This window comes from Haliotis rufescens, unplaced genomic scaffold, assembly GCF_023055435.1.
Source record: "Haliotis rufescens isolate VD_foot unplaced genomic scaffold, xgHalRufe1.0.p SCAF_5, whole genome shotgun sequence".
Taxonomy (NCBI): Eukaryota; Metazoa; Mollusca; class Gastropoda; order Lepetellida; family Haliotidae; genus Haliotis; species Haliotis rufescens.
This window is the reverse complement of record NW_025964223.1, coordinates 40,017,383-40,044,298: the sequence shown is the minus strand read 5'-3', so window position 1 is coordinate 40,044,298 and position 26,916 is coordinate 40,017,383. Positions and strand designations below refer to the sequence as shown.

Below are 26,916 nucleotides of genomic sequence, written 5' to 3'. Positions count from 1 at the left end.
AATTCGCGACGTTGAAGAATACGTCAAACTGATAACTGACCCCAAAAATATTCCGGCCAGGATATTAGCAACGCAAGTGACCATCATCTGGTTTCCTGTCGGAAAACAAAATCGTAAGAATTATGATGAATCATTTTGAATTTAAGCTAAACCACAGCATGCGTATGAGATGAAGACTCACAGGTGTATACTTTTGTAATTAAATTTTGTAATGTGCTGGTTTACTTGAGAAGAAAAGCTTTGGGCCGTGCAAGTTAAAATCCCTAGCGGTAAAGCTCTCTAAAGTTCAAAATATTCGTACCCTAGTAATCCAACACAATATGAAATTAATGTCATGAATTCGTATTTTAAAGTTTAAGGGATGCTATCTTCACTGTGACGCACATTTTAGGCGATTTACTTACGCTATCGGTTACATTAGAATGCGGGTATACTCTTCACACTTCCGAAAAACAAACTAGTCCATAACGGCCATTTGTCATGCCACGAATTTCAAATGTGCAACGTGAACGTGCCATTCGCATGTTCCAGACGGGAACGTCCGTTGCTGAAGTCCCAAGGACGATGGGTTGTAGTCGACGGACTGTTTATGAGGATCGTCAGATTGTCTTACGTCACCTCCGTAACCGATTTTTGACGGCTACATCAACCAGAAATGAACTGTTTAGGGGTAGACTGAGTGCGCAAACTGTTCGAAACCGTCTCAGAACTGCTCACCTTCAAGCACGACGGCCATACTGCGGGCCGATTCTGACTCAATTACACAGACGTCAACGTCAATTGTGGGCACAACGACACTTACGATGGACTCAGAGGAATTGGAATCAAGTCGTCTTCAGTGATGAATCCCGATTTAATCTTCGATTTGCTGATGGTAGGGCGAGGGTGTGGAGGCGCCGTCATGAACGTTACGCCAAGTTGACAGATTTCGAGGCGGAAGTGTCATGGTGTGGGGTGCTTTCTGTTGCAATGCACGTTCCAGGCTTCTTGTCATCCGTGGCAACCTCAACGCTGCTGCTTACCGCGACCAGGCACTGGCATCAGAACTTCTGCCTTTTATGGCAGCACATGGACCCGGTTTGATCTTCCAACACGACTATGCCAGACCCCACACAGCAATTTTGACAAGGAATTTCCTTCTGAATGCGGGAGTCAACGTCATGGACTGGCCGTCAAGGTCTCCCGACCTCAATCCCATCGAACACGTCTGGGATGCTCTTGGCAGAAGTCTGCGCACTCTCCAGAACCAACCACAGAATTTGCAAGATCTTGGCACCATTTTGCAGCAACAATGGCGTCGTCTTCCCAATCATATGTTAACAAGCATCACAAGGTCCATGCGGAGGCGTTGTGTGGCAGTTGTCAACGCACATGATGGCCAACACGCTACTGAACTTGTGTGCCATCAGATTCTCGTGCTTGGGACTTATGATTTAAACTGTTGATGTTATTACCGAATACAGTAGGTGCTTGGAACAAATTATGGTTACCACCGTTAATTAAAATCCTTCTTTGGACATTAATGATTAAAAATTATTTCTCTGATACATTTGTCCGTTGTGTATCATATATGGGATTATATTTAAAAATGTGAAGTTTTTAATTTGACTTAGTATATTATTCATCCAAGGGCGGAGTAACTAAATTTTGTTTTAACTTTCCATCGTAATTTAAGAGTGTGGAACTTACTGGAAACCGCAAACACAAGCACAACAAAGTTACAAATCATGTGGATATATATAAATAGATTGTCAACAGTTACACTGCCCACGTTTTTTGTCTTGTGCTCTACGTAAAACCAATATTACCTAAAAGGCTTAGAGTTATTGGGTTTTTTTAATGAGTAAACATAAAAGAATAGTTGATTTCCCCTCACTGCTACATTGGTTTATATTATATAATTAATGAATCATAATAACATATATTTAATTTTGGGCATCTGGAACATGGGGTTTAAACATATCTATGCCATTCTTAAAATAATGCAGAATGTAAGGAAATAATGTTATTTTCTTTTTCTCCAATCTGTTTGCCAAGTGCACTTAGTTTGGAATTCTAAATTTAGATAAACATCCCTGATCACACTTCCAGAATATTGGATTAAATAAACTGCCAGTATTTAGGTACATGGATGTGAGAACAGTTGAAAACATTGAGAAGATCCAAGATAAAATGAGCACCTGTAACTACCATGGTTATATCAAATCAATGGGATCCATGTTCCAGAAAAGGGAAACCTGCGACGGTAAGAGTGAGTGAGTGAGTTTGATTTTACGCCGCTTTTAGCAATATTCCAGCAATATCACGGCGGGGGACACCAGAAATGGGCTTCACACATTGTACCCATGTCGGGAATCGAACCCGGGTTTTCAGCGTGACGAGCGAACGCTTTAACCACCAGGCTACCCGACCGCCCCGCGACGGTAAGAGTATCTGAAGACAGGGTCTGCAGTACTTCCCATCAATTAACTTGCATTGATTAAATTTACAACACCAATAAAAATTCATATATGATCTTTTATTCAAAAGACTTGTCATGAATCCAAGAATTATTACTGTTAACAACAAAACGTGTAAATTGAGTACAACAAATATCTCATGAGGAAGAGAATTTATGGATGTCAACTTCTTAATTATGAGGAACACCACCATCCTTAAATTCTCTTCCTTATGCAATATTATGTGTAACACTTCTAAATGCCATCCAAAGACTTGTCATAAGTTCAAAGTTTTAATCAACAAAATTACCTGTTGACATCATGACTGTTACTTAAGAAATAATTCCTTTGTTGCTCCAGAAACCACATGCCTATAGGACATAAGTGTAAAGTGACAGGTATTACTTATGCATGAAACAACACACATTTAAGTGCAAATATCAGGTTGCTGGACACCTGGAGTTGATTAGATATTTAAAAATACATCCCAAGTATGCTTCACAAATACTGGTGTGAACATGACCTTTCCTAAAATAATGAAAATACACACAAACAGGGATTCAGACCAGTTTCTTTTCTAGGAATAGGACCTGCTAACTCAATGCCCGATGTTGCCAAAATACATAATTCAAAAACGATTTTGTAGTTACAAGCATTATGCTTGTCTATAACATGCGTAAAATCATAACTTGCTACGTTTTATCATTTACCCGTATTTAGTATGTATATCTGCAAAAGAGCGACAATTAGTGCAAATTCTCACCTTCGAGCAGACGTGGGTCCCGTGAAAGATGATGGCGACATTTATCTGATGGTGAGGCTTACCGCACATCTTGATCAGCCTCAAAGATTTTTCACCCGACAATGTGGGTTTGGGCAAAGGTATACATCTAATCCCAGCGATAATTAATGAATATCGCGAGTGAAAATAGCACAAACCGTAGCCACGTCGCTTCTCGGGTATGGTTTGACAAATCCACAAAGCGCGCCCGGCCTTCTGATTGGCTCAAACTGACGTATGCGCCAATTGTAACTGACAGACTGGATCGGTTTATTTTGGCGATGCAGTTATAATTACGAAAAGATGGATGGGTATGTTTTAAGAATGATATACACACGTTTTAATTAAATAATCACACCTATTAAAAATCGTGTTCATATATACTCACACGCAAAATAAATGCAAGTGGTTTTAAGCAAATAGGTAACAAACACGGAACCATTAATTGATACGAGTTTTAGCATGTAGAGAAGCCTGATGGTATTATCAATATTTTTGGTTGCATTTTGGAAGCCCCGAGTAAAAACGCAACATATAAAACGAATCGCCAAAACGCACCATTTCAATGAATATGTGGGTATCATGAACCCATTTCTCGCGAAATCGAAAATGCACGAACTGTAGTGGGTATAAAACTGTGGCCGATTCTTGGACCTACCACTCCTTGGTCAACAATGCCACGCCAGGCTATCGGATGTTTGGAAGCTGGAGAGACGTCATTTCAACGTTAACCACAACTTACCGTCTCCTGCATCGATACAATGCTACACAGACCACAGATGACCTTCCTCGGAGCGGTCGTCCTAGGGTCACCATACCTCGACAAGATCGGCAGATTACCCGTCAACACCAGCGACATCCTTTCCTAACTACAAGTGAAAGTGCTCGACAGACCATAGGAACACATAATCGACACATTAGCCGGGACACTTTGATCCGACGTCTCCGTTCCAACAACTTCAGATGTCGCCGACCAGCACGTCGTCCTGTTCTCCAACAACGGCATCGACAAGCACGACTTCAGTGGGCACAGGGTCATCACAATTGGCGTCATCGTGAGAGGAGGCGTGTCATCTTCTCTGATGAAAGTCGCTTTTGTGTCTCCCATGCAGACGGAAGAGTCAGAATTTGGCGGCGTCGAGGTGATCGTTTCGCTGACAGAAACGTTGTGGAAAAGGATCCATGGGGTGGACCTAGCGTCATGATATGGGCAGGGATTGGACTTAATGCGAGACTTGGACCCATGTGCTCTCTGAATGTTGGTCAAGGTCGGGGACACGGCGTCACTGCTCAGCGGTACATCGACCAAGTGATCAGTCCCCACGTTGTTCCATTTTTTGCACAACATCAACAACACATTTTCCAGCAGGACAACGCTCATCCCCATGTTGCCAGAGCTACCATGGCCTTTCTGCAACAACACAACATCCGTGTTCTACCGTGCACGTGGCCAGCCCTCAGCTCTGATCTGAACCCCATCGAACACTTGTGGGATGAGATTCAAAGGCGTCTGCACAATGTGCGCCCAGTCCCTACAACTGCCGATGAACTACGCACAGCTGCTCTGGATGTGTGCAGGAGGATCCCTAGGGTCTTCACAAATCGTCTGATCCACTCAATGTACAGGAGATGTGTGGCAGTGATCAATGCTAATGGTGGTCACACCAGGTATTGACTGACATTTTGGGTATTGACCCGAAACTGTGTAAGCCCTTAACATTTGAAAAAAACAATTATGTCATCTGCCTTTTAATCCATTAAACTGTCTTCAGTCAATTTTTTGTCAATCTTGCCCTATTAGTATTTATTGTCTTTACTCTTGAAAATAAATAACATGTATACTGCAAACTCGACTTGCGTTTCTTTTGCGTATGAGTATATATCTGAATATTGAACTGACAACAATGAATATTTAAAATGAAAATACATTGAATTCTTAAATGTTCGTAATTTAAACATTTAGATATTTTGGTGGTGTATCTTTACCATTGACGAACATAGGGAATATATCAGTTCTTGACGCCACCTTATGTCTGCTATTTAGGTTAACGGAAAGTGTCCTTGATAATATGCATTGACGAATGTTTACACCAAGTGGAATCCAATTCTACTAATCTTATAAGCATATTAATTGTTTTGGCAAGAGAGAAGTATGAGCTGCCATTACACACGGTATCATCCGCAGGTTTCTTAGTTTGTTAGGCAGGACGTGTCGTGAAGTCCTTCACGATGGTGGACCCACATGCTACTAGGCTTTGCTTCTGTCATGCTGTACGAAACCATGCAAAAAACTATCCGTCAAAGTTTGTAAACGCCACAGAAAGAATCTCTTGAAACGGCATACATGTATGCGTTTCTTTTTAAGGGGAGTATATGTAGCGATAAGGTAAGTCGAAAACTGACTGAAACAACCATCTGGTCCAAAGAAACGCACGTTCAAATTCTTGGCCAGATACGATAAGAAGATATCATGACAATGTATAAAACTGGCCGCCACGCATCTATTGAGTGTCGACAGAACCTTGTAAGAAGGCAGTGTGTTGATACCCAGGTAGATTTGTGAAATGCTTACTGTGAGTATAGAGATATCCGTGTTGCCATTTGAATGTGGGGTCAAACAGCAAGGCTCGTATCAAGAATTAATAGCTTGGCTTAAAATCCGACAACTCCTGGCAAAGTGAGCCAAATGAGATAATCGACAGGCAGTTGACATTATGGAAAGGCAATACTTGAATAGATGGTGTGTCTATTGGGACCCCAAAGCACCACTATTTTCTTTCTCTTTTTCATACACGTGAGTTGCTTATGTGTTGTTTTTAATAAATAATTGTTGCAGCTCACGTTCCGGATGTGTCATGAATTAGTTTCCGATCAGGATCTTAATTTTCTGTCTGTACGGTTTCTAAATAAGGGTTCCACTCATAATTTTTGCATCTTTTGGGGAAGCTTTTTCTTTACAATAACATTAACATGTATTCTACGTCCATGGTTATTTTTAAAAGCCATTTAGAAGTTGGAAGAACATAAAGACATGCAGCGTTTTGAGTCTGATCCAACAAATTATCAATTATTGTAACACGTTTCCGGACGTCTTCAGGTGCAGCTGGAAGCGTATATATTATCTTTGTACAGTTTCCTACCCAGAATACACAAATTAGCATGTATAAATATATAATATCTCACACACAAATACTCACACACAAATACTATTTGATGACGACACAGCATGTAGCTCTGAAACGTTGGTGCAAATAATAGGAAAGTTGTTTTCCACAAAAATAAATGTAATATCATTACGTCTCTTTCGTCTGGGTTTATGTTTTACTTGCGACATTATATCAATATAGTCAGATATGTCGTTTTCGTTAAGGTCACAATCCAGTGCTCATTTGATTAAACCTTCACTTTACATTGCACAGAAAATGAAATGGACACTGGTCTGTTTCACTTTGAGCTTGTCAATAGACGGTCTATACAGTGAGACGACGGTAACGATCCACCCACAATGGTTGGCACAGGGAGGTAGTGCTCGCTATGACAGTAACAGGTGGAACAAGCACAATGGTCTGGATCGAACATCCCTCATTCCCAACTGCCGGAGCATTCGGACGGATAGTGGACGCTGGAATAACAGAGATTATAATGATCGCCTTTTCCAAGACGTAAGATCAACTTTTGAATAATACTGAATATATTACTTGTAAATGAAAGTTGTCACTAGTATTGTTCAAAGCTATATTTGGCACAATCAAGTTGAAAGCAAATTATGGTGACAATGTATTGGTATAAATTAATTTTCAACAACGATAAATCCTGTTACGAGAAATATATTGTGAGTGCAGCAGGCACGTGTTGCAATATCTGTCTACTGAACAGACACTAATGGTGTTCTAGCCAATAACAGGTCAAACATTGCCCAACATGTAACAACAGAAACTAAACGGTTAATATTAAAATAAATTAAATGTTCAACCTTTCAGTATATTGAGGCCTTACCTGTGACAATAAAGCGAATATACTATTCCCAAATGTCGGAGCATTCGAACTGACGGCGGGCGCTGAAATCACAATGGGCTTTATTACCATCTTTTCCAAGATGTGTTATTATCTTATACTTAATACCACATGATGATCTTTTGCTATTCAGATTAAAATCAGATTCATCAACATTATGAACCACTTTATCATTTCTTAGAATGTCTCCACATCATATTGCAAAATATGTTTTCTGTTCTGCAGGCTGACATAAATGTTTGTGTTCATATGAATTGACAAATGTTTACAAAATGGCACCAAGTGGAATATAACATAAAACTCTTTGCAGGTTACACTAAGTTCCATCACAATTTACAAAAGCAATTAACACGTTGTTCCCAGGATCTCTTCTCACAATATGTTTCCAGTTCAGGCATATGTTGCCTTAATAACAGCTTACCTACTTTGCCAAAGAATCATCAAGTGAAATACCAAATATACTCTTCAAAAAAAGAAACGCAAAGCCAGATTTGTGTGAGGTAGGAAAAATACACTTATACGAGGAACCGTACAAAGTATTGAGCCAAATATGGTGGAGAGGACACTTGGTGATTGTAGTCATCTCAGTTATCGGTACGTAGGAAAAGTCCAAGGTGAAGGTCAGCTATCATAAATAACGCGATTATCCCCCGTTGGAATCGAAAGCGTCCTGACATCTCCTGCCCATGGAAGATACGACTATGCGAATACCATACCGGGGAATGGTAGCACACTCGGCCTGAAACGCAAAATCCAACTGCTGCAACGTCTGGCGCTGTGGTTGACGTCGGCGTAGCCTTCTATCAAATTCATCCAACAGGTGCTCTATCGGGTTGAAATCCGGGGATCTGGAGGGCCAGGGGAGAACATCAACGTTGTTGTTGTGTAGACAGTCTCTTGTGATCCGTGATGTATGCGGTCGAGCTTTGTCCTGCTGGAATACGCCATTGCCGTTGACTGCAATTGGGAAGACGTGTGGTAGGAGAATTTCGTTGATGTATCGTTGCCCTGGATATGGACCAAACCTGTCCTGCCATGATGAGATATAGTCGCCCACATCATGACGCTACCCCCACCAAACCTGTCCACTTCCTGTACGCAGTTTCAGGCGTCACGTTCTCCCCGACGTCTGGAGATCCGTGCTATTCGTCCCCTCGACGGAGGAGAAATCAATGCAATCGTTGTTAACGATGTTGTCGACTCAATATGACGCGTCGAACAGGACGTCTTGCTCGTAGACCTGCTGCTCTTAAACGATTTCGTACGGTGTCGTGGGAGATTCTGCGCACTGAGGGTATTTGGGATGCTGTTGAGGTGGCTGTGGTCGTCCTTTCAAGTAGGTGGCCCAATCGACCTTGGCCGATTACGTGTTGACCCATGCTATTGAAACCGACCCCAAAGCGTTGTAATGGTGCTCGGCGCTTCATTAAATACCCTGGCTACAGCTGATAGGGATTTCTCTGTCTGCAAGCGGCCAATGATGTTGTTTCTTTGTACTTCTGTTAATCTTGGCATGTTGTTGAACTGTCACTGTTCGATTGACGCAGATGCGAGGTAATCAAAAACACTGCACTTTAATACTGTTCATAGTGTTGGTGCACGCGCAGTACATGCAGCCTGCGGTCCTTTTTTTAATGCACTGGGAGTGTGTTTTTCCGAATCGTACGTGTTTCCCGACTGATGGTTTGCATGTCCTTGATGTGATCATTTTGATCCGCGAAATTTGTCACTGACACAATAACACATTAAACCTCTTCATTGTGTACCTCTTGGTCCGCTTATTTTGCTTTTATGGCCAAAAATATCCGTTTTGCGTTTCTTTTTTTTTGAGTCATATTAAACAAAAGGTTAATGACACAATAGTTTGAAATGGGAATACAGTGTAAACTTTAATTGTTTTCGGTCGTCTTAGTAATTTAAACAGTCAATGTCTATCCACGAAGCCTTTTAACTTCTTAAACAACTGCAGTCTCTTCACAACCACTAAACATAGGAAGGAGTTCTGCATCTCATGTTTTCAGCTGTTTTGCTGAAATGAATTTATATTATACATTGTAAAACAAAGCATTGGAGCATGTGCTGCAATCTGATTGGTTGAAAAACATTGTTAAATGGGATTTGAACCCCGAACATCGGAACTTTTCACACAGTGTATGGATACTTTGTTGATGGGTATCATAATCCGATTTTGGAAAATATGGGACTGAGCATCCGACTTACAATACCGCATTCATTATTTGTTCCCTTCTCCTTTCAAGAAGGGAAAATTCGTCGTGGAAGCATACGGCACCATACAATTCGGACGTGTCGTCACCAAAGTCGCACATTGCATATACTTAGAAAGAGATTGCTGTTGTATTTTTAATGTTGTTGAGATTTCATGTTTTAAAGATGTGCGGATGTTGATAAAAATTCTGATAAATGTTATTTGCAGGTGTAAATATTCAGACACATTATGTTTCTCTCCTAACTGTTTGCTTGATGGAATATTAAATTCAGTGGCCAGAGGACCCCAACAGAAGTGGCTACCCAGATCCCAACTACTTGAAGAATGCCACCAAGCAGAAGGAACTGTTTTCCTTGTACCTTGCTAACATTAACAGTGGTTACGAGAACGACGTGATCATGATGTCGAGAGGTACGACAGTATTTATGCACTGAGCCAAAGATAGAAAAATACAATGATTAAAACAGCCCAATTCGCAAAACATGTTCCACAGTATTGTAAGGAATTCTTTGGCCTTGTTGAGAACGAATAGTGCATCATTATTGGGAATTGTGAAGCACTTCAACTTTGGCACCGAATAAATGTATAGTTAAATTTTACTCTTACCCAAAAGCATTAAACTTACAATACAACATGTAATTTTAGTTATCAAATTATACCAGGATACAACGTTGCACAAAACTGTTTCATTGATATTTGTTTCAGAACATCAAATGAATATTGCCCTTATTGTATATTGTATATTTGTAGTAAATTTTGTTGAGAAAAGACATCACATAAAATGTCGAATTAAAACATGCAATATTAACACCGTTAGTTGTAAAAAGGAACTGTTTAATGAAGTTAACTTACACAATACTCTCGAATGATTTATACCATTTATTGCCAAAATTAGGTGCTTCGCGAAACTAGAGACAATAAGAGACAAGACGGTCGAAAAGCATAGGGGACTCTTGTTAATGATTCGTAAAGGAAAAATATACTTTTAAGGAGGAATAAGAATCATAAAGCTGATAGACGTGATTCAGAAGAAGAAACTGATATATTTCATTCATCAATCAGTGTCCTGTTCCGTTGTATTATTAATTTTAGCTCTAAACTGGCCGAACTGGATGAACCAGTCTGGACATGAAGGTCAATTCCCCAACAACGTCGATGCTGCTGCAGAGTTCCTGATGTTGATGGTGCAAGGCGTTTACGACTTCACCGAAGGACAGATCCCACCCTACATTGAACCCATTAATGAACCGGACCCAAAATTCAACATTTTGAACCTCACGACTGCCGCCATGTTCCACAAATCAGTCGCAGAGAAACTCCATGCAAGGTTTAACATCAAAGTTGCTGGTCCTACACTTGACGGTTTCGCCAGAAATTCGGATAGAAACAACTTTACCGACTGGAAAAAAGTGGCCAATTTCATGGACATCACTATGGACTTTTTAGACGTGTTTTCCTTTCATTCGTACAACTCACTTACTGTTTCGGGGAAATCTCACAAGTTTGCTGGTATGAATGAAGCACGTCTGGTAGCATTTGTTGACCTGGTTGAAAGCTATGCCTCTCAGAAGACCGGGAAAATTATCCCTCTTGTTATCAGTGAATATGGCCGCGATATTGTGTTAGGAATTGACAAATTTGCTCCATCAGGTATAGTAGACTTTTCAACAATATACCAAGCCAATGCCCATAGATTTACCCAACTAGGTCTCAGGGAATACATTGACAGAGCAGTGGTGTTTCTTTTAGCCAATGAAAAATATCCAGGACATGATAGTCTCAACTGGTCACTTTTCACTCGTCAAGGAAACGCCACACGTATGGTCGACGTCTTCAAATTTTGGTACAAATTCGCGTCAGGATACTACTTTATCAGAACTACCAGCCAATATGATGAACAGGAACGAGCTGTATCGCCGTTAGCAATGTCAAGCCCATCGAATAATGAAACTATTGTTCTCTTGCATAGCTATTCTCAGAAGTCAAAATCCGTCAAGCTAGACTTTGAAGACGACTGGATCAAGCCAACCACTGGGGCAGCTACTTGTATCACCATCAAGGACGAATGGTACCCAGTCATTACCTTCAATGAACCCTTCGACATCCAGAAGGCCCAAGGAATGGTCGAACTTCCGCCTGAAGCAACATGCCACTTTACATTTAAAACACCTTCACACCAACTGCCTTCAGTCACTCTCAACGAAACCACATACTACGGAGCTGATACACTTATACCAATCAAGGGAAATGTCGCCTTAACAGTAATATCTCTACCAACTGGTCAATATCACAGTGCCAGATTGAGAGTTTCTGCCAGTTGGCCGATCAATGAAACAAACAGTGTATCATATCTTACCTTCAACCTCCACCGCCTTGACTCGTTCTATAAGCTGTATGATGCCAACATGATTGAGAGTACCACCTTTTGGGAGGTCTGGGAGTTTGCTGTCACAACCTCCCTGTTTGTCACCGGGGCTAATCAAGTACAGATTCACTTCTCTAACAACATGACAGCGGGACATGTTTCTTCAGTTGCTCTTGTCACAGCCAAGCTGGTCCCTTCTGATTTGAAGTCATAATAATGATAACATATCTGACAAATTCCTCAAATTTGACAGCATTAAACAAATTCCATTAATATTACATTGTTTCTATCTTCACAGGTCATAACCAAATTAATCATTAAGAAAAGCCGGTGTTGTCCTGAGCTTGGGTGCAATATATTAAGCAACATGTCCTTAATAATTATTTTAGGCGAATTGTCCATAATGTACATATAATGTATCTTGAAAACAACTTTCATTGTCCAAGAAAAAAACTGGTAATTTATTACATGGCTGTAAAAGGGTATATAACTCCGATTGACTAGTGCGTTGCATTCTATGATTGTTTGGTTGTTGCGTAACGCCGAACTCAGCACTATGACGCAGCAAGGAAATTAAAGCGTTTACTGAATATGCTGCAAATTTTGAAAAATACTGTCAGTTTATAATTAATAGAGTTGGCACACTTAGATGCCATGCCACACTTTAACATCGATACCAAAGTCAACGTGTACTGCACGAGTCCTTGTTTTATCCCCAAAATACCGAGCACCAGGCAGTGAAATAATATATACCATTTCTTAACGTCTTTTGGTATGACCCGGCAAGGGAATCGAACCACAGACCTTCCACTATATAGGTGATCTGTCCACAAGACTACTAAGATGGTCTCTAACTCTTTAAAACTTAAAACCATTATAAGAAAAACGTCTTATTGGAAATGTACACATTTGTTGTTTATAGATGTCATTGATCTCTATCGCTGTGTCTGCGAGGCTTTATCAAAGATAAAGAGTCACCAACAAGTATTGAAATTCGCTTAATTTAAATTGTCATTCTATTTATTTATTTTTTGCAGAGAGATGATTGGAAACTTGATCATTTACACGAAAAGTGGATTCAATAATACAGGGGTGACGTTAAAAACTATAGATTGCTATCACCGCAATAAGGATGAAACGGCATCAAATTTTTTATTCATAAATCAGAAAGCTTTTGGTTCTGTTTGTCCCTTTAGAAAGCGGATCAACACACCTGGGAAACTATCATACTACAATTCAAACTCAAGCATCTTTTGATGGATATCTGTCTTTGTATAGGTATTTGAATTTGATAAGCTGTGTGGAGCTGAAAATATGTTAGCGGTAAACAGCGTCTGGTAAAAACGATTACAATAATAATTTGTCCGATATCACATAGTTTGAAAATCTCTCAATCTCATAGTCTCTAAATCTATAGCTACACTGAGCAGAGACATTTCCGGGTATTAGGTCTAGGGATTGATCATTTTTTTGAAAAGTGTTCCTTTTACATTTTGTCTACTTTGGGCGAGTGGTAGGAAACTCGTCACAGCATACAACTTATTGTGACGTGTACCTCTTGTTGCTCCGCAAATCGTCCTTAATGCCTCTAAATGTAAACTTCCAACTGTCATTTCTTGTTCATTCGTACAATGAGAGCAATAATCAAAGACTTGTACATAATCTCTAAGGATTGGCAGGCTTTATTTGAGACTACCGAAACATTTCACCTCAGGACTTACTTTTCTGACAATAATATCAATATGGAAATTCAAAAAGCAATAGTGTTGCATGATTAATCCTAAGTGTTTATGCATATCAACTTCCTATCAATTCCTTTTATTTGAAGACTGGGATCATTACCAGGAAATTTCTTCAGCGAGAACTGTAGAGTTTCTGGGTTTGGGGGATAAAAAGTAACTTGCCATTTTTTATCCCACTGACAGACATTGTCTAAGTCATTATTGAGAACATTTGCAGTGATATTTGGATCTTCTACCATTATAAATACAGAGGTATCATCAGCAAAAAGGCGAATATTACTATCAATACCATCAACTATATCATTAATGTACACTAAAAAACGGACCCTTAAGGGACACCAGCCATAATAGATTTTGTAGATTTATAAAACTGTAGTGTCAAATTCACCGATAAGTTTGCTTTTGGATCTTCAGGAAAATAGTCCATCTGAATCAAACAGTAAGGGTGGTCTGAAAACACACTAGTCCGCGTAGGTGGTTTTGCAATATCAGTTTAGACATTCATGTGTCAGTGAAATGAGTAAAACCATAAATCACGAACTGGCTTTTCAGTGTTAACGTAGTCGTGTACTTTTCGAGTGAGAGGGTGACGTGCACTTACCTGAAGTCAACCCAATCACCACACCTACATACTGAGGCATGTTATCATCATTTACAAATATTTATAAAACGGTAGTGTCAAAGGTCACCGATAATCGTTTATGAAATCTAACTATAAAGACTCGATCGTAGTGTGGAGGGTAGAGATGGCCAATCTGAACCTGAACCATCTCGTGAGTATTCCTTTTGTTTGTATATATCCATGTCAGGCTGAATGTGGTTTGGCACAGTGAGTGAGTATGGTTTTACGCCGCTTTTTAGCAATATTCCAGTTATATCACGGCGGGGGACACCGTAAAAGAGGCTTCACACATTGTGGGGAATAGAACCCGGGTCTTTGCCATTTAACAACCCGTTTGGCACAGACTATACTGTTTAGGTTTACAGGTTTTACTGGGTTTTTTTAAAACAAGCTAGTGAACAAAGAGAGGATCGTTGAGGTGTCGCAATGCCATATTAACGACTCCTAGCACTCAGGGATCACATCTCAAATATTTGTTGAATCCGTAATTCTGTCATTTCCCACTTACAAGTGATTATGGCAAAGGTATATATATCTAAAATTCTTTAATAAATCTTCGATTTGATGTCATTATTGTATTAGTAGAAATATAGTATTGTAAAATAGGACATGTACAAAATACTTACAATAACATGTAATTGATATGGATATCTGTACAACTGTATGGATCATATGATTTGAATCATATTAAACCTTATACATTTGTATGACAATGATGAGAGCGTGTTTTATGATTAATCGTAAATAGTTTTCATCAATGAAATGAACCCATATCAGCGTATTGTAAATAAATAATTTTATTAAACAGGATGTTAAAATCGGCGTTAAACACAACTCACTCACTCACTCACTCATTAAACAGGATATTTGTTCCAGAAAATTAAATGGACACACGTCTTTTTTCCGGTGTAGCCGGTGTATACAGTGACACAGCTGTCATAATCCACCCTAAATGGCTGGCACAGGGAAGCTTGCTATGATAGTAATAGGAGGAACAAGGACAATGGTCTTGATCGGTGTCCCATATTCGCAACTGCAGGAGCCTTTGGACTGATTGTGGGCACAGGAATATCGGCCATCTCTTCCAAGACGTGAGATCAACTAATACTTAATGTTACTTGCAAATGACAGCTGTCATTAGGTTTGTTCTGAGCTATATTTGACATCAATTTGAAAGCAAGATATGGTGATAATGTAATGGTATATATTCATTTAATACTACCATTTCGCGAATGCAGTGACCCTTTGCTATTCAGATAAAACGCAGATTAATCAATATCAGGAAAATCAACTTCCTGACGCCACATGACAGGTTTCAGACTAGAAAGAAAGAATTAATGTTATTATTAGTCAAAAGTGAGCAGGGTTAAAAAGGAGTAAAAAATGATGCAAACGTCATACTTTCTGCCCAGTGGAGATTCTGGTTTAGTATTGATTTCCAACAACCTCTGTTAGCCATAAGGATCGAGTTTTCAAGCTCGACTAATTGAGTATTACCATACATCGACGACCTAGATAGTTGCTTATAATATCAGTCACTAGTTTGTCTGGTCAAAACTCGATTATTACCATGCCGCTGTAGTAAAATTTGTAATAATTCTGAGTACCCCATCAAGCAACGAATAAACGCGAGGATAAAACGTCTCTTCATTGTTAAGATAATCAGAGTTAGTGATGTATTTTCACTCTCTCAAACTGTCGCAAATACGGTAACGCGGGAACGGTTGGCCCAGTCGTTTAAGGCGCCGCAATCGCTGTGCAGAGTTGCGTACCTTGAACACGCTAGAAACCTATGATTGTTGGTTCGCCCCGATCATGTTTCTAGGTTTGTCAGCACCATACCCGTGCTCGTGGGTTTCACCGAAGTGAGAAACGTCTAAGACCTGCACCACAGAGGACACTAAAAGCTCTAAAACGCAAGGCTGAGGACAGAAATCCAGATGCGTTCTACTTCAACATGGTGAAAACTCAGAAAGTGGTAAGATGCTGTTTTCAGTTTCTGCTGGGGGCCTAGGCGTCTACAACATTGCGATTAGCTGTGCAGAGTTGCGTCCCTTGGGCACGCCAGAAACCTATTATTGTGGGCTCAAATCCTGGTTCGCCCCAATTATGTTTCTAGGTTTGTCAGCACCCTACCCGTGCTCATTGGTTTCACCGAAGTGGTAAACGTCTGAGACCAGCAAAACTCCAGGCTTTCCTCCCACATTAAGCTGACACGCCGTGATTTAACTGGAATACTGTTAAAAGCGGCGTGAAACCCAACTCACTCACTCACCAACATTCAGGGGAAACTTTTGGCAATAGCTTAATGGGCAAGTAGACATGAAATATGGAGCTCATCAAAAGTCGTTCCTACTACTTCAGTTGCATATTTCATGGAAATAGGTTTAGTCTACAACAGCGATAACACTGTCCATTCTTGAGAATTTGAGTCTTGAAGACATATTTCCCATGTCTGCCTATCCTGTTAGTGTCCCTCACCAAAGGCAGTCGAAACTTTGACTCAAAGTTGATTTTAACTACTACCTACTCCAATATATTATAATGTTTGAAGTTATAAAACTGATTCATTGAACTTGAAACACGTGGAAGCGTTATTGTTAACACTGTGAGTCAAGTCGAAGCTGCTTTCATAGAAGAAAATTTTGCACTAAACGATAATAGTATAAATATTATACCTTAAAACTATTTTTTTAGTATAACAAAACTGAACATATAAACGTTTTACACCCAAACAATAGCACTATTAGCGTTTCTTATTTCTAAAATGCAAAATATATTGTTTAAAGTGTCGTTTCTGTCCGAAGTAGTTTCGCCTTTTTCGAAGAATAAAAAAAGAAAGAAAACTAATGTCAGGAAATATCATCAAACCTAGCCACTCCCCACTTTTGCCACAAACTGAGCATTATATGTGCCTTAAGCCCTTAGAACATATGATCTTGGGTGTCACAGATATCACATCAATTCCCTTTCCTTTATGTATCAACCCATCCATATATAAAGTTTAACGACAAAACCTCATCATTCTTGTCAGGTTTAGAAAACATCAAAGATCAGTCATTTTACGAATGGTTCTTAGACATAGCGTTCTGCGATTCAGCGTAGTTAGTTTCAGTCCAAACTGTCCCTGTCCCTCAACTAGTCATAATTGCCCCGTGAAGATCCTTGTTAAATATGATCCAGCTGTCAGAAAAGGAAAGTAACAGGGTCGGGTGGTCAGGTTCGCTGACTTGGTTGATGCATGTCATCGTATCCCAGTTACATAGATCGATGCTCATGATGTCAATCACTGGACTGTCTGGGGCGTTGAAGAGCAAGTAAACTTTAAATAAGTAGAAGAAACATCTTAAAAGTCGATATCTGCAAAACTGGGGCGGCTCCGTTATGGAAAGTTTGGGTTTGCCGTGAAAACAATTTAAACAAACGAAAAAGAAATCTCATATTGCACCAGAATGAGTACTTTCCTATTGTCAAATTCAGAACTAATAACCATAACTCTCCCGTTGAAACCGACCGCTGGCAAAACATTGGGAAAGTGGAACGAGTGTGTAACTATGTAACTCTGCTGCTGTTGAGTTGATTTTCTCTGTCTGTTTAGATGTGAAACTCCACCCAACAACGTTTTATGTACCTTCCCAAAGTAATCTATGAATGTTCAATTTTCGTAGAGCGGAAAAAATGATTTTTTTCTTAATGTATAAATGTACTTGCTTGCTTGTATTATATACTGAATGCATGTACGTATGTTCATGTATCACTGTTGGTGGGTTTTCGAGGAAATAAACAAATGTTTTCATTTCCTGATATGTGTTCCGCACTCATCTATCTTGTGACAATTAGCCGCTATACATATACTGTTTCTGCTATTTGTGTTAATCCTACAAGCATAACAACATTGTATTCATTGTTGAATGTGGGAAACAGCCACTTGACACTGTAATGTTTAAATAACAATTAACAACCTGTAACAAACTTTTCATGACAAACATTCTGTTTGGGTACCCAAATAAACCGGTTTATTCTCAATGTGCCACCACGCTGCAGTGGACTGACAGTTGCTATGCATATACAAGCACTGGGCTCATGCCAAAGCGGTCAAAGCAGTTAGTGAGTGAACTCAACTTAGGATCGTCGTTGATGATCTCAAACCTCTTTGGACTTCAGTTGTATGTGTTCTATGAGATTAATAGGAACAATGTCCTTTATATATAACAGAAGTTGTATGTGATATGATAGTTCACTGGACAGTCAGATAATCTATTTACATTTACATAGATTCCCTTTTATCTAAAATGTTATGGCAGGTTTTGGCAATCAGAGAACATAACACATTGCACCATATACAAAAGCAGTTTTATTTGCTTATCACAAAGTCAATTAAAACCTGGGTTTACATGACAGCATTCTCCTATTTTTTAAAACGCTCATCGGTGAACATAGGAAGTTAAAAGTACATTGCATTCGTCTTCAACAACATTATCACTTCAACAGACTTATTACAGTATCGACCAAGCTCGATTTTAATCGGGGCTGTTCCACTTCTAAATTTAGAAAGTGCACTCCTGTGTGATCAGGGCATAGGATGCATAGCACAGGCCTCTGTAGAGTATTCATGTTTCAAACAACAATATAATCTTAGCTTATTACCTCCCTTACCTGAAGCACTCTGTGGTTGTAAACTAGCATGTTTCCAGTCTGTTTTAAATCTATCAAATATCACATGTTGTACTACATCTGTAATAAAATATATGTTAAAATTGTTTTCAGAGGGTATAAAAAGCTGTAAACCACGATCTCTGAACTTCTAAGTAAACGTATCATAAAGTTTTCTCCCGGTATCCCAGTTATTACTCCAATCAAAGATTTTCCGGGCGACTCGATCTTGGGTCGGATTACAAAAAACGTTTATAACATCTAACATCATTTCCCCTTTGACGGACCCACTCCATATCACCATTACCAGCCGGATTTGGTGCAAATTTAAATGAAATCGGATAGCGCGATTTTGTACAGCATTGATGTACGATGAATCTTGGGTACGCCAAATGCACGACCCATCACATATTGAATGACCGATTACACCAATGTGTCATGTAGCGTAGTAAAAATACGATACTCCATTCTACCTAAAAGATTATACTTAGAGATGAATAGAACAAGAGCTCTGCTGGCTTAACTTGCTGTAACCTTTGCCATACCTGAAAAGACTAAATGTTCAGTCAGCAGTAACCCTGAATGACAATAGTTATCAACAACTTCTAAAATGTGTTCATCACACATAAACAAAACATTTGTTTTTATAACACATTGTGGCATAAAATTAATAACTTTGGATTTATCATTATTTATGGACATTTGGTTAACATTGCACCAAGCACTGATATGATGAGATCTTCAGCTGTTTCTGCAATAAAGACAATATCATCAGCATAAGCTAACATACAAACCGTTGTATTATTAATCCAAACACCGACTGACACATTATCTTTTCATGTAGCAAATAATCTTTATGCATGTTAATTAACAAACGAGACAATAAACAGCATTGTTTAAGGACGTCAAACCAAGGTGTAAGTAAACCATTCAGGCGTGTACACAGCACTGTACATGTTTATAAAGGGAAACAACAGCATTGTACATTTTGCCTCCTATTGGAAAACAGTTTTTTGCCATACATTATTTCTAGTAACGCAATCATAGGTTTTTCTAAAATCAATAAAAACCACGAACGTTAATTTTGTTCATACTTTTTTCCTGCTTTCGATAATAGAAGTAACATTATACACATGTTCAGTAGTAGATCTGCCTTTCCGGGAGCCTTTCTGTTGGTCGTGGAGACAGGAGTTTGATTTTTCATAAGTGCTCAGTCTATGGTTCAAAACTCAACAGCAAAGTTTATAATATGCACATGCACGTGTTGTTCCTCTGTACGCTGAAGGATCGGGTCCTCTTATGAACTTTTCGGGAGAGGTATAATAATGCCGTTCTCCCACATTGAGGGTATACACTTTGGGTAAAACAGTTGTTGGAAGCTTTATGGAGATAAGACGAACAGTTAACATTTTTAACACTTCCACAGGTACATCGTCCAGGCTCGTCGTCGACTTGCCCCTTTAAGTCGCCTCTAGTACATACCTCACCTCTTCCATAGTTATAGGTAAGTTCAGATCACTGTCACTATTCTCATCTATGTCACACTAAATGACGTCACCGTAACTGACGTTGCTGTGACGCAAATCTGAATTAATGTCTCTTCATTCACCCAGCACAATGTCAGCCTTCCCACTGGTGGAGCCGTTCCTGTTTTTTCACCTCCATTGGAATTTCTTTCTTTCAAAACCTACACCAATTTCCCAGAACCCTCGAGGTGTTCTAAGTCCGACAAAGTTTTACGTTGAAAACCCTGTTTTGCTCTCTGCACCTGTCTGTCAAAGCAGTTCCGTTTACCTCTGTAGATATGCTTTAAGCGAACTGTCTTCTGGGGTTCTTAACACTTACTCAACTTCGTTTCCGCTTTTCACAGATCATTCCATAAAGCAGATCATTCGGTTGTCCACCACTCCTTACGACTGCGCCGTTTTTTCATTACTATTTTGGGCATTTTAAGGAGTTGTCTTACTTTGTAATGAGTCACTCATTTCACCACACACACGATATTCACAAATATATTATAGGCTATGTCAATTCCATTTTGTTTTCACATTTGCTTATTCTAGTTCACATGACTCATAAATGTGTCTGGTATGGCTGACGTTTCAAACTTTACTCTGACTTGGGTTTGACTTGCATTCTCCTCACTTTAAATGAACTGAATGTCAGTGTTTACTGACCATGTGAGCAGTGAATTATCAAGTTGTAAAATAGTCTGCGGATTAATAAGACCCACACAACCAGCCTTATTTAAACCTTCATTAGGCCTCACCACATTAAAGGTAGTATTGTTATCTGATGCCTCGTAGGGTATACACAGTAGTCTAGCACAGAGAGACCGTGAGTTGGCATATACATAAAATATTGGCTGTATTGATAATGAAATAGTTTGCATTCATTATGACAATATTGACTGTATTGTATCACATCCCTCTCTCGCAATTTACTGGCCTTTTGCGACAAGCAATAGGTAGCTGGAGACACATCTTACCCCAGGTACCCACGGGGTATGACATTGGATATGCAGCATATTATCTATTCTTTTATTTTCTTCATCAGCTCATCTTTGGACTTTTGTATTTTATCTTTTCAGAGACACAATAGCAAGGCGTAGCTTGTATAATATACTCAACCGGTTTCAGGAATGTGATTTTTAAGAGTACAGTTATACCGTTACGCTGTTTTGACATCACAGTGCAATCTGACTTTGTGATGTCACAATAAGACAGGCGTAGGGCAGGCGTCCGACACATACAGAAAATATTGTATTGGCAGTAAAATGTACAATAATTGTATAAAATAAGTTATTTCAGGCACAATAATTGTATAAAATAAATTATTTCAGGCCATTTAATTTATGCAACCCTTTTAGGGGGATTTTTAAAGAATATGTTGTATGAGAGTCACTCTTGGTGAATCTATGAAAGAACAAATTGAACATTCATGGAAATCGTATTTAGACGACTGTATGTATGAACGTATGTATGTACGTATGTACGTATGTACGTCTGTATGTATGTGTGTATATGTGTCTGTGTGTGTATGTATGTGTGTATGTATGTGTGTCTGTGTGTGTCTGTGTGTGTGTGTGTGTGTGTGTGTGTGTGTGTGTGTGTGTGTGTGTGTGTGTGTGTGTGTGTGTGTGTGTGTGTGTTACTAAGCCATCACTTTTCCAAAGTTTTATACATCTGTCATTATGATGTGGGGATCATGATCATATATATCTTCCGGTTGTTGTGATAAATGAATTTTGACCTTCACTCGCCCATATTTCACATTTACAGCAAATAGCAAATACAAAAGTTTGGGTCATTTAAGTGAAAATGATGTAAATGGGCAAAATAAGTCGATGGCAAAAATAATGTTAACAGCATATCCTATCACACACTAGGCATTTTTCACCATATTTTCTGCATACACTTTGGAACAATAGCAACGAGGAACTTTTGCATTACGTTGCAATGGAAACAAAACTTCAAAGGAAATGGTTTGTGCAACATCAGTAACAATTTCCGGGTAAATATTCCATCAAACGTTCACCATAGTATTATGCAGAAAAATAAAAATAGAAAATAGAAAAGCCGCGCGAAGCTGGCCAAAACAGTCCATGCACGGCGACCAGCATATTGACCCATTTGCCCCATGTTCACATACCCCTTGTTTAGGGCCTAACTATGCACGTCTTCGTCCGTCGAGGCAAGAGTAAGGGACCTAACATAATACAGTCTAACAAAGAGAAAATCTTATCTGTGACGGACACAACACATCTCAGAAACACATTAAAGGTTCAAAATCGTCATCGTTGGTATTTTCAAATAAAAGTTTGACTTGACAGACAAAAATGAGTATCCTCTTCTTAGGAATTGGCATTTCAGTGAAACTGTGAACGTACATACAACTCCTCGTACGACAGACGTTGTAGAGGGAAAAATCTTGGCTACCCTATCACCACACCTACATGACAGCGCAATTCCTTATCATATATACACATTTATAGAACGGCAGTGTCACGGCCATAGGTAGTTTCCATGCATTCTAACTATAAAATATCTCGCTCCCCAGTACATCTTTTCAATTCTGCATGAAGACAATGATACATTACATCATTTCAAACTGTCACACCCAGATGATAGTAATCGTCTCTTCCAAGATGTGAAATTTTCTTTCTAATGCGATCCTTTGTTTTTTCCTTGTACTTAATACATATGGCAGTGGTTTATGCCTTTTTCTATTAGGATTAACAATTATTACTTGAAGAGCCTATACGTGGGGATTCTGGGTCAGCATTAGTCCGTAACAACCTAAGGGGATCGTAAGCTTAGAGGCGACTTAATGGATCGGTTGATCAGGCTCGCTGTCTTGGTGGATGGCGTGTCAATGTACCCCTCTGGCGTGGATCATTGTTCATAGTATCAATAACTACATTGTCTAGTCTAGACTCGATCATTTACATGCCGGCGTCATATATAGCTGAAGTACTGCTGAGTGCTGTGTTGAACAACTATAACCTCTAAAATATTGTTTGGAGAAAAAATACCGAAGTTGTTATCCATAAAGTTTCTTCATGTCTTTGATGATGAAGGGACAAGACGTAACCTTGGAGCGTTGTTACAAACAATTAAGAAGTTGTTATCCATAACGTTTCAAGTCTTTGCGTTGACATACATAGATCATAACAAACCGTTATTTTCATTTATCAATTATACAGTGAATGTCGCCAAACAGCAGGAACTCTTCTCCAACTACCTTGCTAACATTAACAGTGGTTATAAGAATGAAATGATCTTGATGGCGAGAGGTAAGACAATTTACTAGCTTAATAAGTATATTTAAAACGGAAGATCTTATGTGTATTCAGATTTGTATTTCTGTCGCAAACATTTTACCACAAAACGAGTTTGAACAAAATATAGTCTACTTATTCAATGGGCAGGTGAGCGCGTCCTGCCCCATCATACAACTCGAGTGAATTGCAAGACCAACACTCCATAACCATTGATGCATTTGTTTGTAAAAAAATATTATGGGTGATTTGCAGAGGCATTTAATGTATATTATTCAACTTTTGATCAGATATGTCATTTTATTTTAAAATATCCTTGACGCATTATGAGAAACAGTTTTGCATATGATGAAAAACAAAGGCCACTGTCAAAGGTGGAGAAGTATATTTGGAGGCAAATGCCTAAAAGCAATTTAGCACACACAATCTATTCCACCGTACATGATAATCAGATTGGTCACTTATTATGTTTCTTAAAAAGGAAACACATCAAACACAATTGGGCATATTCTTATCGAAAGCACATAGATGTTTTTAATTTCATTTGTATGTCAGTTTCATGTTCCATCATATTGTTGGTTTAAGCTCATAACTGGCCGAGTTGGATAAACCAGTCCGAACATGAGGGGCAATTCCCCAACAACATCGATGCTGCTGCAGAGTTCATAGTGTTGATGATGCAAGGAGTATATGACTATACTAAAGGAGAGATCCCACCCTACTTCAAGCCCATAAATGAACCGGATGCTAAGCTTGACATCTGGAATTTTACGACTGTTGCCATCTTCCACAAATTAGTTGCGGAGAAACTCCATGCCAGATTTAACATCAAAGTGTTTGGTCCTACACTTGACGGCGAAACAGGGTCAGCAGATAGAAACGACTTTTCGTACTGGAAACGAGTGGCATATTTCATGGACGTCACATTAGACTATTTAGATGCATTTTCTTTTCATTCGTACAATTCACTCATTGTGGCAGGCAAATCTCACAATCTCACTGGAATGAATGAAGCACGTCTGGTAGCATTTGTCGACCTGGTTGAAAGCTATGCCTCTCAGAAGAAAGGGAAGATTGTCCCCCTTGTTATCAGTGAATATGGCCGCGATATTGTGTTAGGAATTGACAAATTTGCTCCATCAGGTATAGTAGACTTCTCAACAATATACCATTCCAATGCCCACCGATTCACTCAACTCATCCTAAGGGAATACATTGACAGAACAGTGGTATTTCTGTTAGACAATGACAAATATCCAGGACATGATAGTCTCAACTGGTCACTTTTTACTCTTCAAGGAAACGCTACACGTATTGTCGACGTCTTTGAATTTTGGTACAAATTCTCGTCCGACTATTTTTTTATCAGAACAACCAGCCAATATAATGGACAGGAACGAACCGTGTCTCCCTTAGCAATGTCTAGTTTCCTGCATAACGAAACCGTCATTCTCCTACATAGCTATTCTCAGAAGTTGCAAACAGTCAAGCTTGACTTTAAGGACGAATGGATGAAACCAGCCATGGGAGAAGCTACTTGCATCACCATCAAGGACGAATGGTATCCGATCATGACCTTCAACGAGCCCTTTAACATCCAGAAGACACAAGGAATGTTTGAACTTCCCCCTGAGGCAACATGTCACTTGACATTCAAAACCCCTTCAGACCAATTACTTAGTGTCACCCTCAACGAAACCACATACTACGGCGCTGATATTCTTATACCAATCAAAGACAAGATCGCTTTGACTGACATAAATCTACCAAATGATCAATACCACAGTGCAAGATTAAGAGTTTCAACCAGTTGGTCGATCAATGAAACAAACTATGTATCCTATGTTACCTTCAACCTCCACCGCCTTGACTCTTTTTATAAGCTGTATGATTACGACAAGTTTAACAGCACCACCTATTGGGAAGTTTGGGAGTTTGCTGTCCCTACCTCTCTCTTTGTCACGGGGGCTAACCTGGTACAGTTCCACTTCTCTAACAGCATGACAGTGGGATATGTTTCTTCAGTTGCGCTTGTCACAGCCAAGCTTGTCCCTTCTAATAATTCATCAGAAGGATAATTTTGACAACTATAATTGACATAGTTAAACAACTTCAAAATACATGTATGTTGAAAATATGTTACCAGCGTTTAAATATATTTGGCGTCATTGAGTCTCATGTCATTATTACTATATTTAAAAAAAATGTCATTCGACTATGGTATGGATATAAAGATGTATCTATCGTTCTACAATTAAGGTCAGTATACATTTGCAGGTGTACCTTTCACTGTGAATTATGTTTATGTGAGGCAGCGACAATATGAAGAACACAGTTTCACGAACTAAACACAGTATCAGACTTCAAAGTCGCTTTCAGTGTTGACACTGTGCAATTGCCATTCCTAAATGTTTGACTAACTCGGAATTCATGAAGGGTTTGGCATAAATACCGAATAAGGATAATTCCTCGTGATGAGTGAGTGAGTAAGTTGGGTTTAAGTATTTCAGTTATATCACGGCGTGTCAGCTTAAAGCGGGTGGAAAGCCCGAAGTGATGCAGGTCTTTGACGTTTAACACTTCGGTGAACCCCACGAGCACGGGTCCGGTGCTGACAAATCTAGAAACATAATCAGGGCGAACCGGGATTCGAACCCACAATCATAGGTTTCTGGCATGCCCAAGCGACTCTGCCAAGCGTATCGCGGCGCCTTAGACGTCTGGGCCACCCCTCCCCCCTCCTCGTTATGAAAGGAGACAGGTTTTTCTGTACGTGCGGGTTATTTTTATTGGAGGATCCTTGCCTTTTAAAAAAGCGCGATGATAATAAAATAGGCAATCTGACAACTAGTCCAGCAAGACACTAACCAGGATCAAGGACAAAAGAAACGCACGTGACCATCATCCGATTTTATGTCAGACAAACATGATAAGAAAATATGATGAAAAATTATAATATTGGCCAACGCATGATCAGTTTGTGGGGCAAGCCTGATAAGAAACAGGTGTATTGAAGACACAGGTGATCTTGTGTAATACTCTATGGGAGTATTGGCACGTTTATTTGATTGATTCAACAGGTTATCGATATTCCTAGGACATAGTAACCTAAGCTTGTCATAAGAAGCATCATTAGTTAACAACACAATATAAAAATGGGCTAGAGATCGTCAGTAATTAAAGGGAGATCACCATACTAGGGTTGGTTGGTTGGTTGGTTTGTTTGTTGTTTAACGCCGCACTCAGCAATATTCCAGCTATATGACGGCTGTCTGTAAATTAACAAATCTGGAC

General features: G+C 39.3%; 2 protein-coding genes across 2 annotated transcripts; both read left to right on the top strand.

The window, feature by feature from the left end:
* Positions 1–5,697: 5,697 nt before the first annotated feature.
* On the top strand, positions 5,698–12,299 carry LOC124112402 (beta-porphyranase A-like). Its single transcript, XM_046472497.2, has 4 exons — positions 5,698–5,792; positions 6,639–6,881; positions 9,733–9,871; positions 10,553–12,299. The coding sequence occupies exons 1-4, from the start codon at positions 5,784–5,786 to the stop codon at positions 12,037–12,039; spliced, it is 1,878 nt and encodes a 625-aa protein (XP_046328453.2). The 5' UTR covers positions 5,698–5,783; the 3' UTR covers positions 12,040–12,299.
* Positions 12,300–22,513: 10,214 nt separating this feature from the next.
* On the top strand, positions 22,514–25,700 carry LOC125373288 (beta-porphyranase A-like). Its single transcript, XM_048384288.1, has 3 exons — positions 22,514–22,541; positions 23,548–23,637; positions 24,208–25,700. The coding sequence occupies exons 1-3, from the start codon at positions 22,514–22,516 to the stop codon at positions 25,698–25,700; spliced, it is 1,611 nt and encodes a 536-aa protein (XP_048240245.1).
* The last annotated feature ends 1,216 nt before the right edge of the window (positions 25,701–26,916 follow it).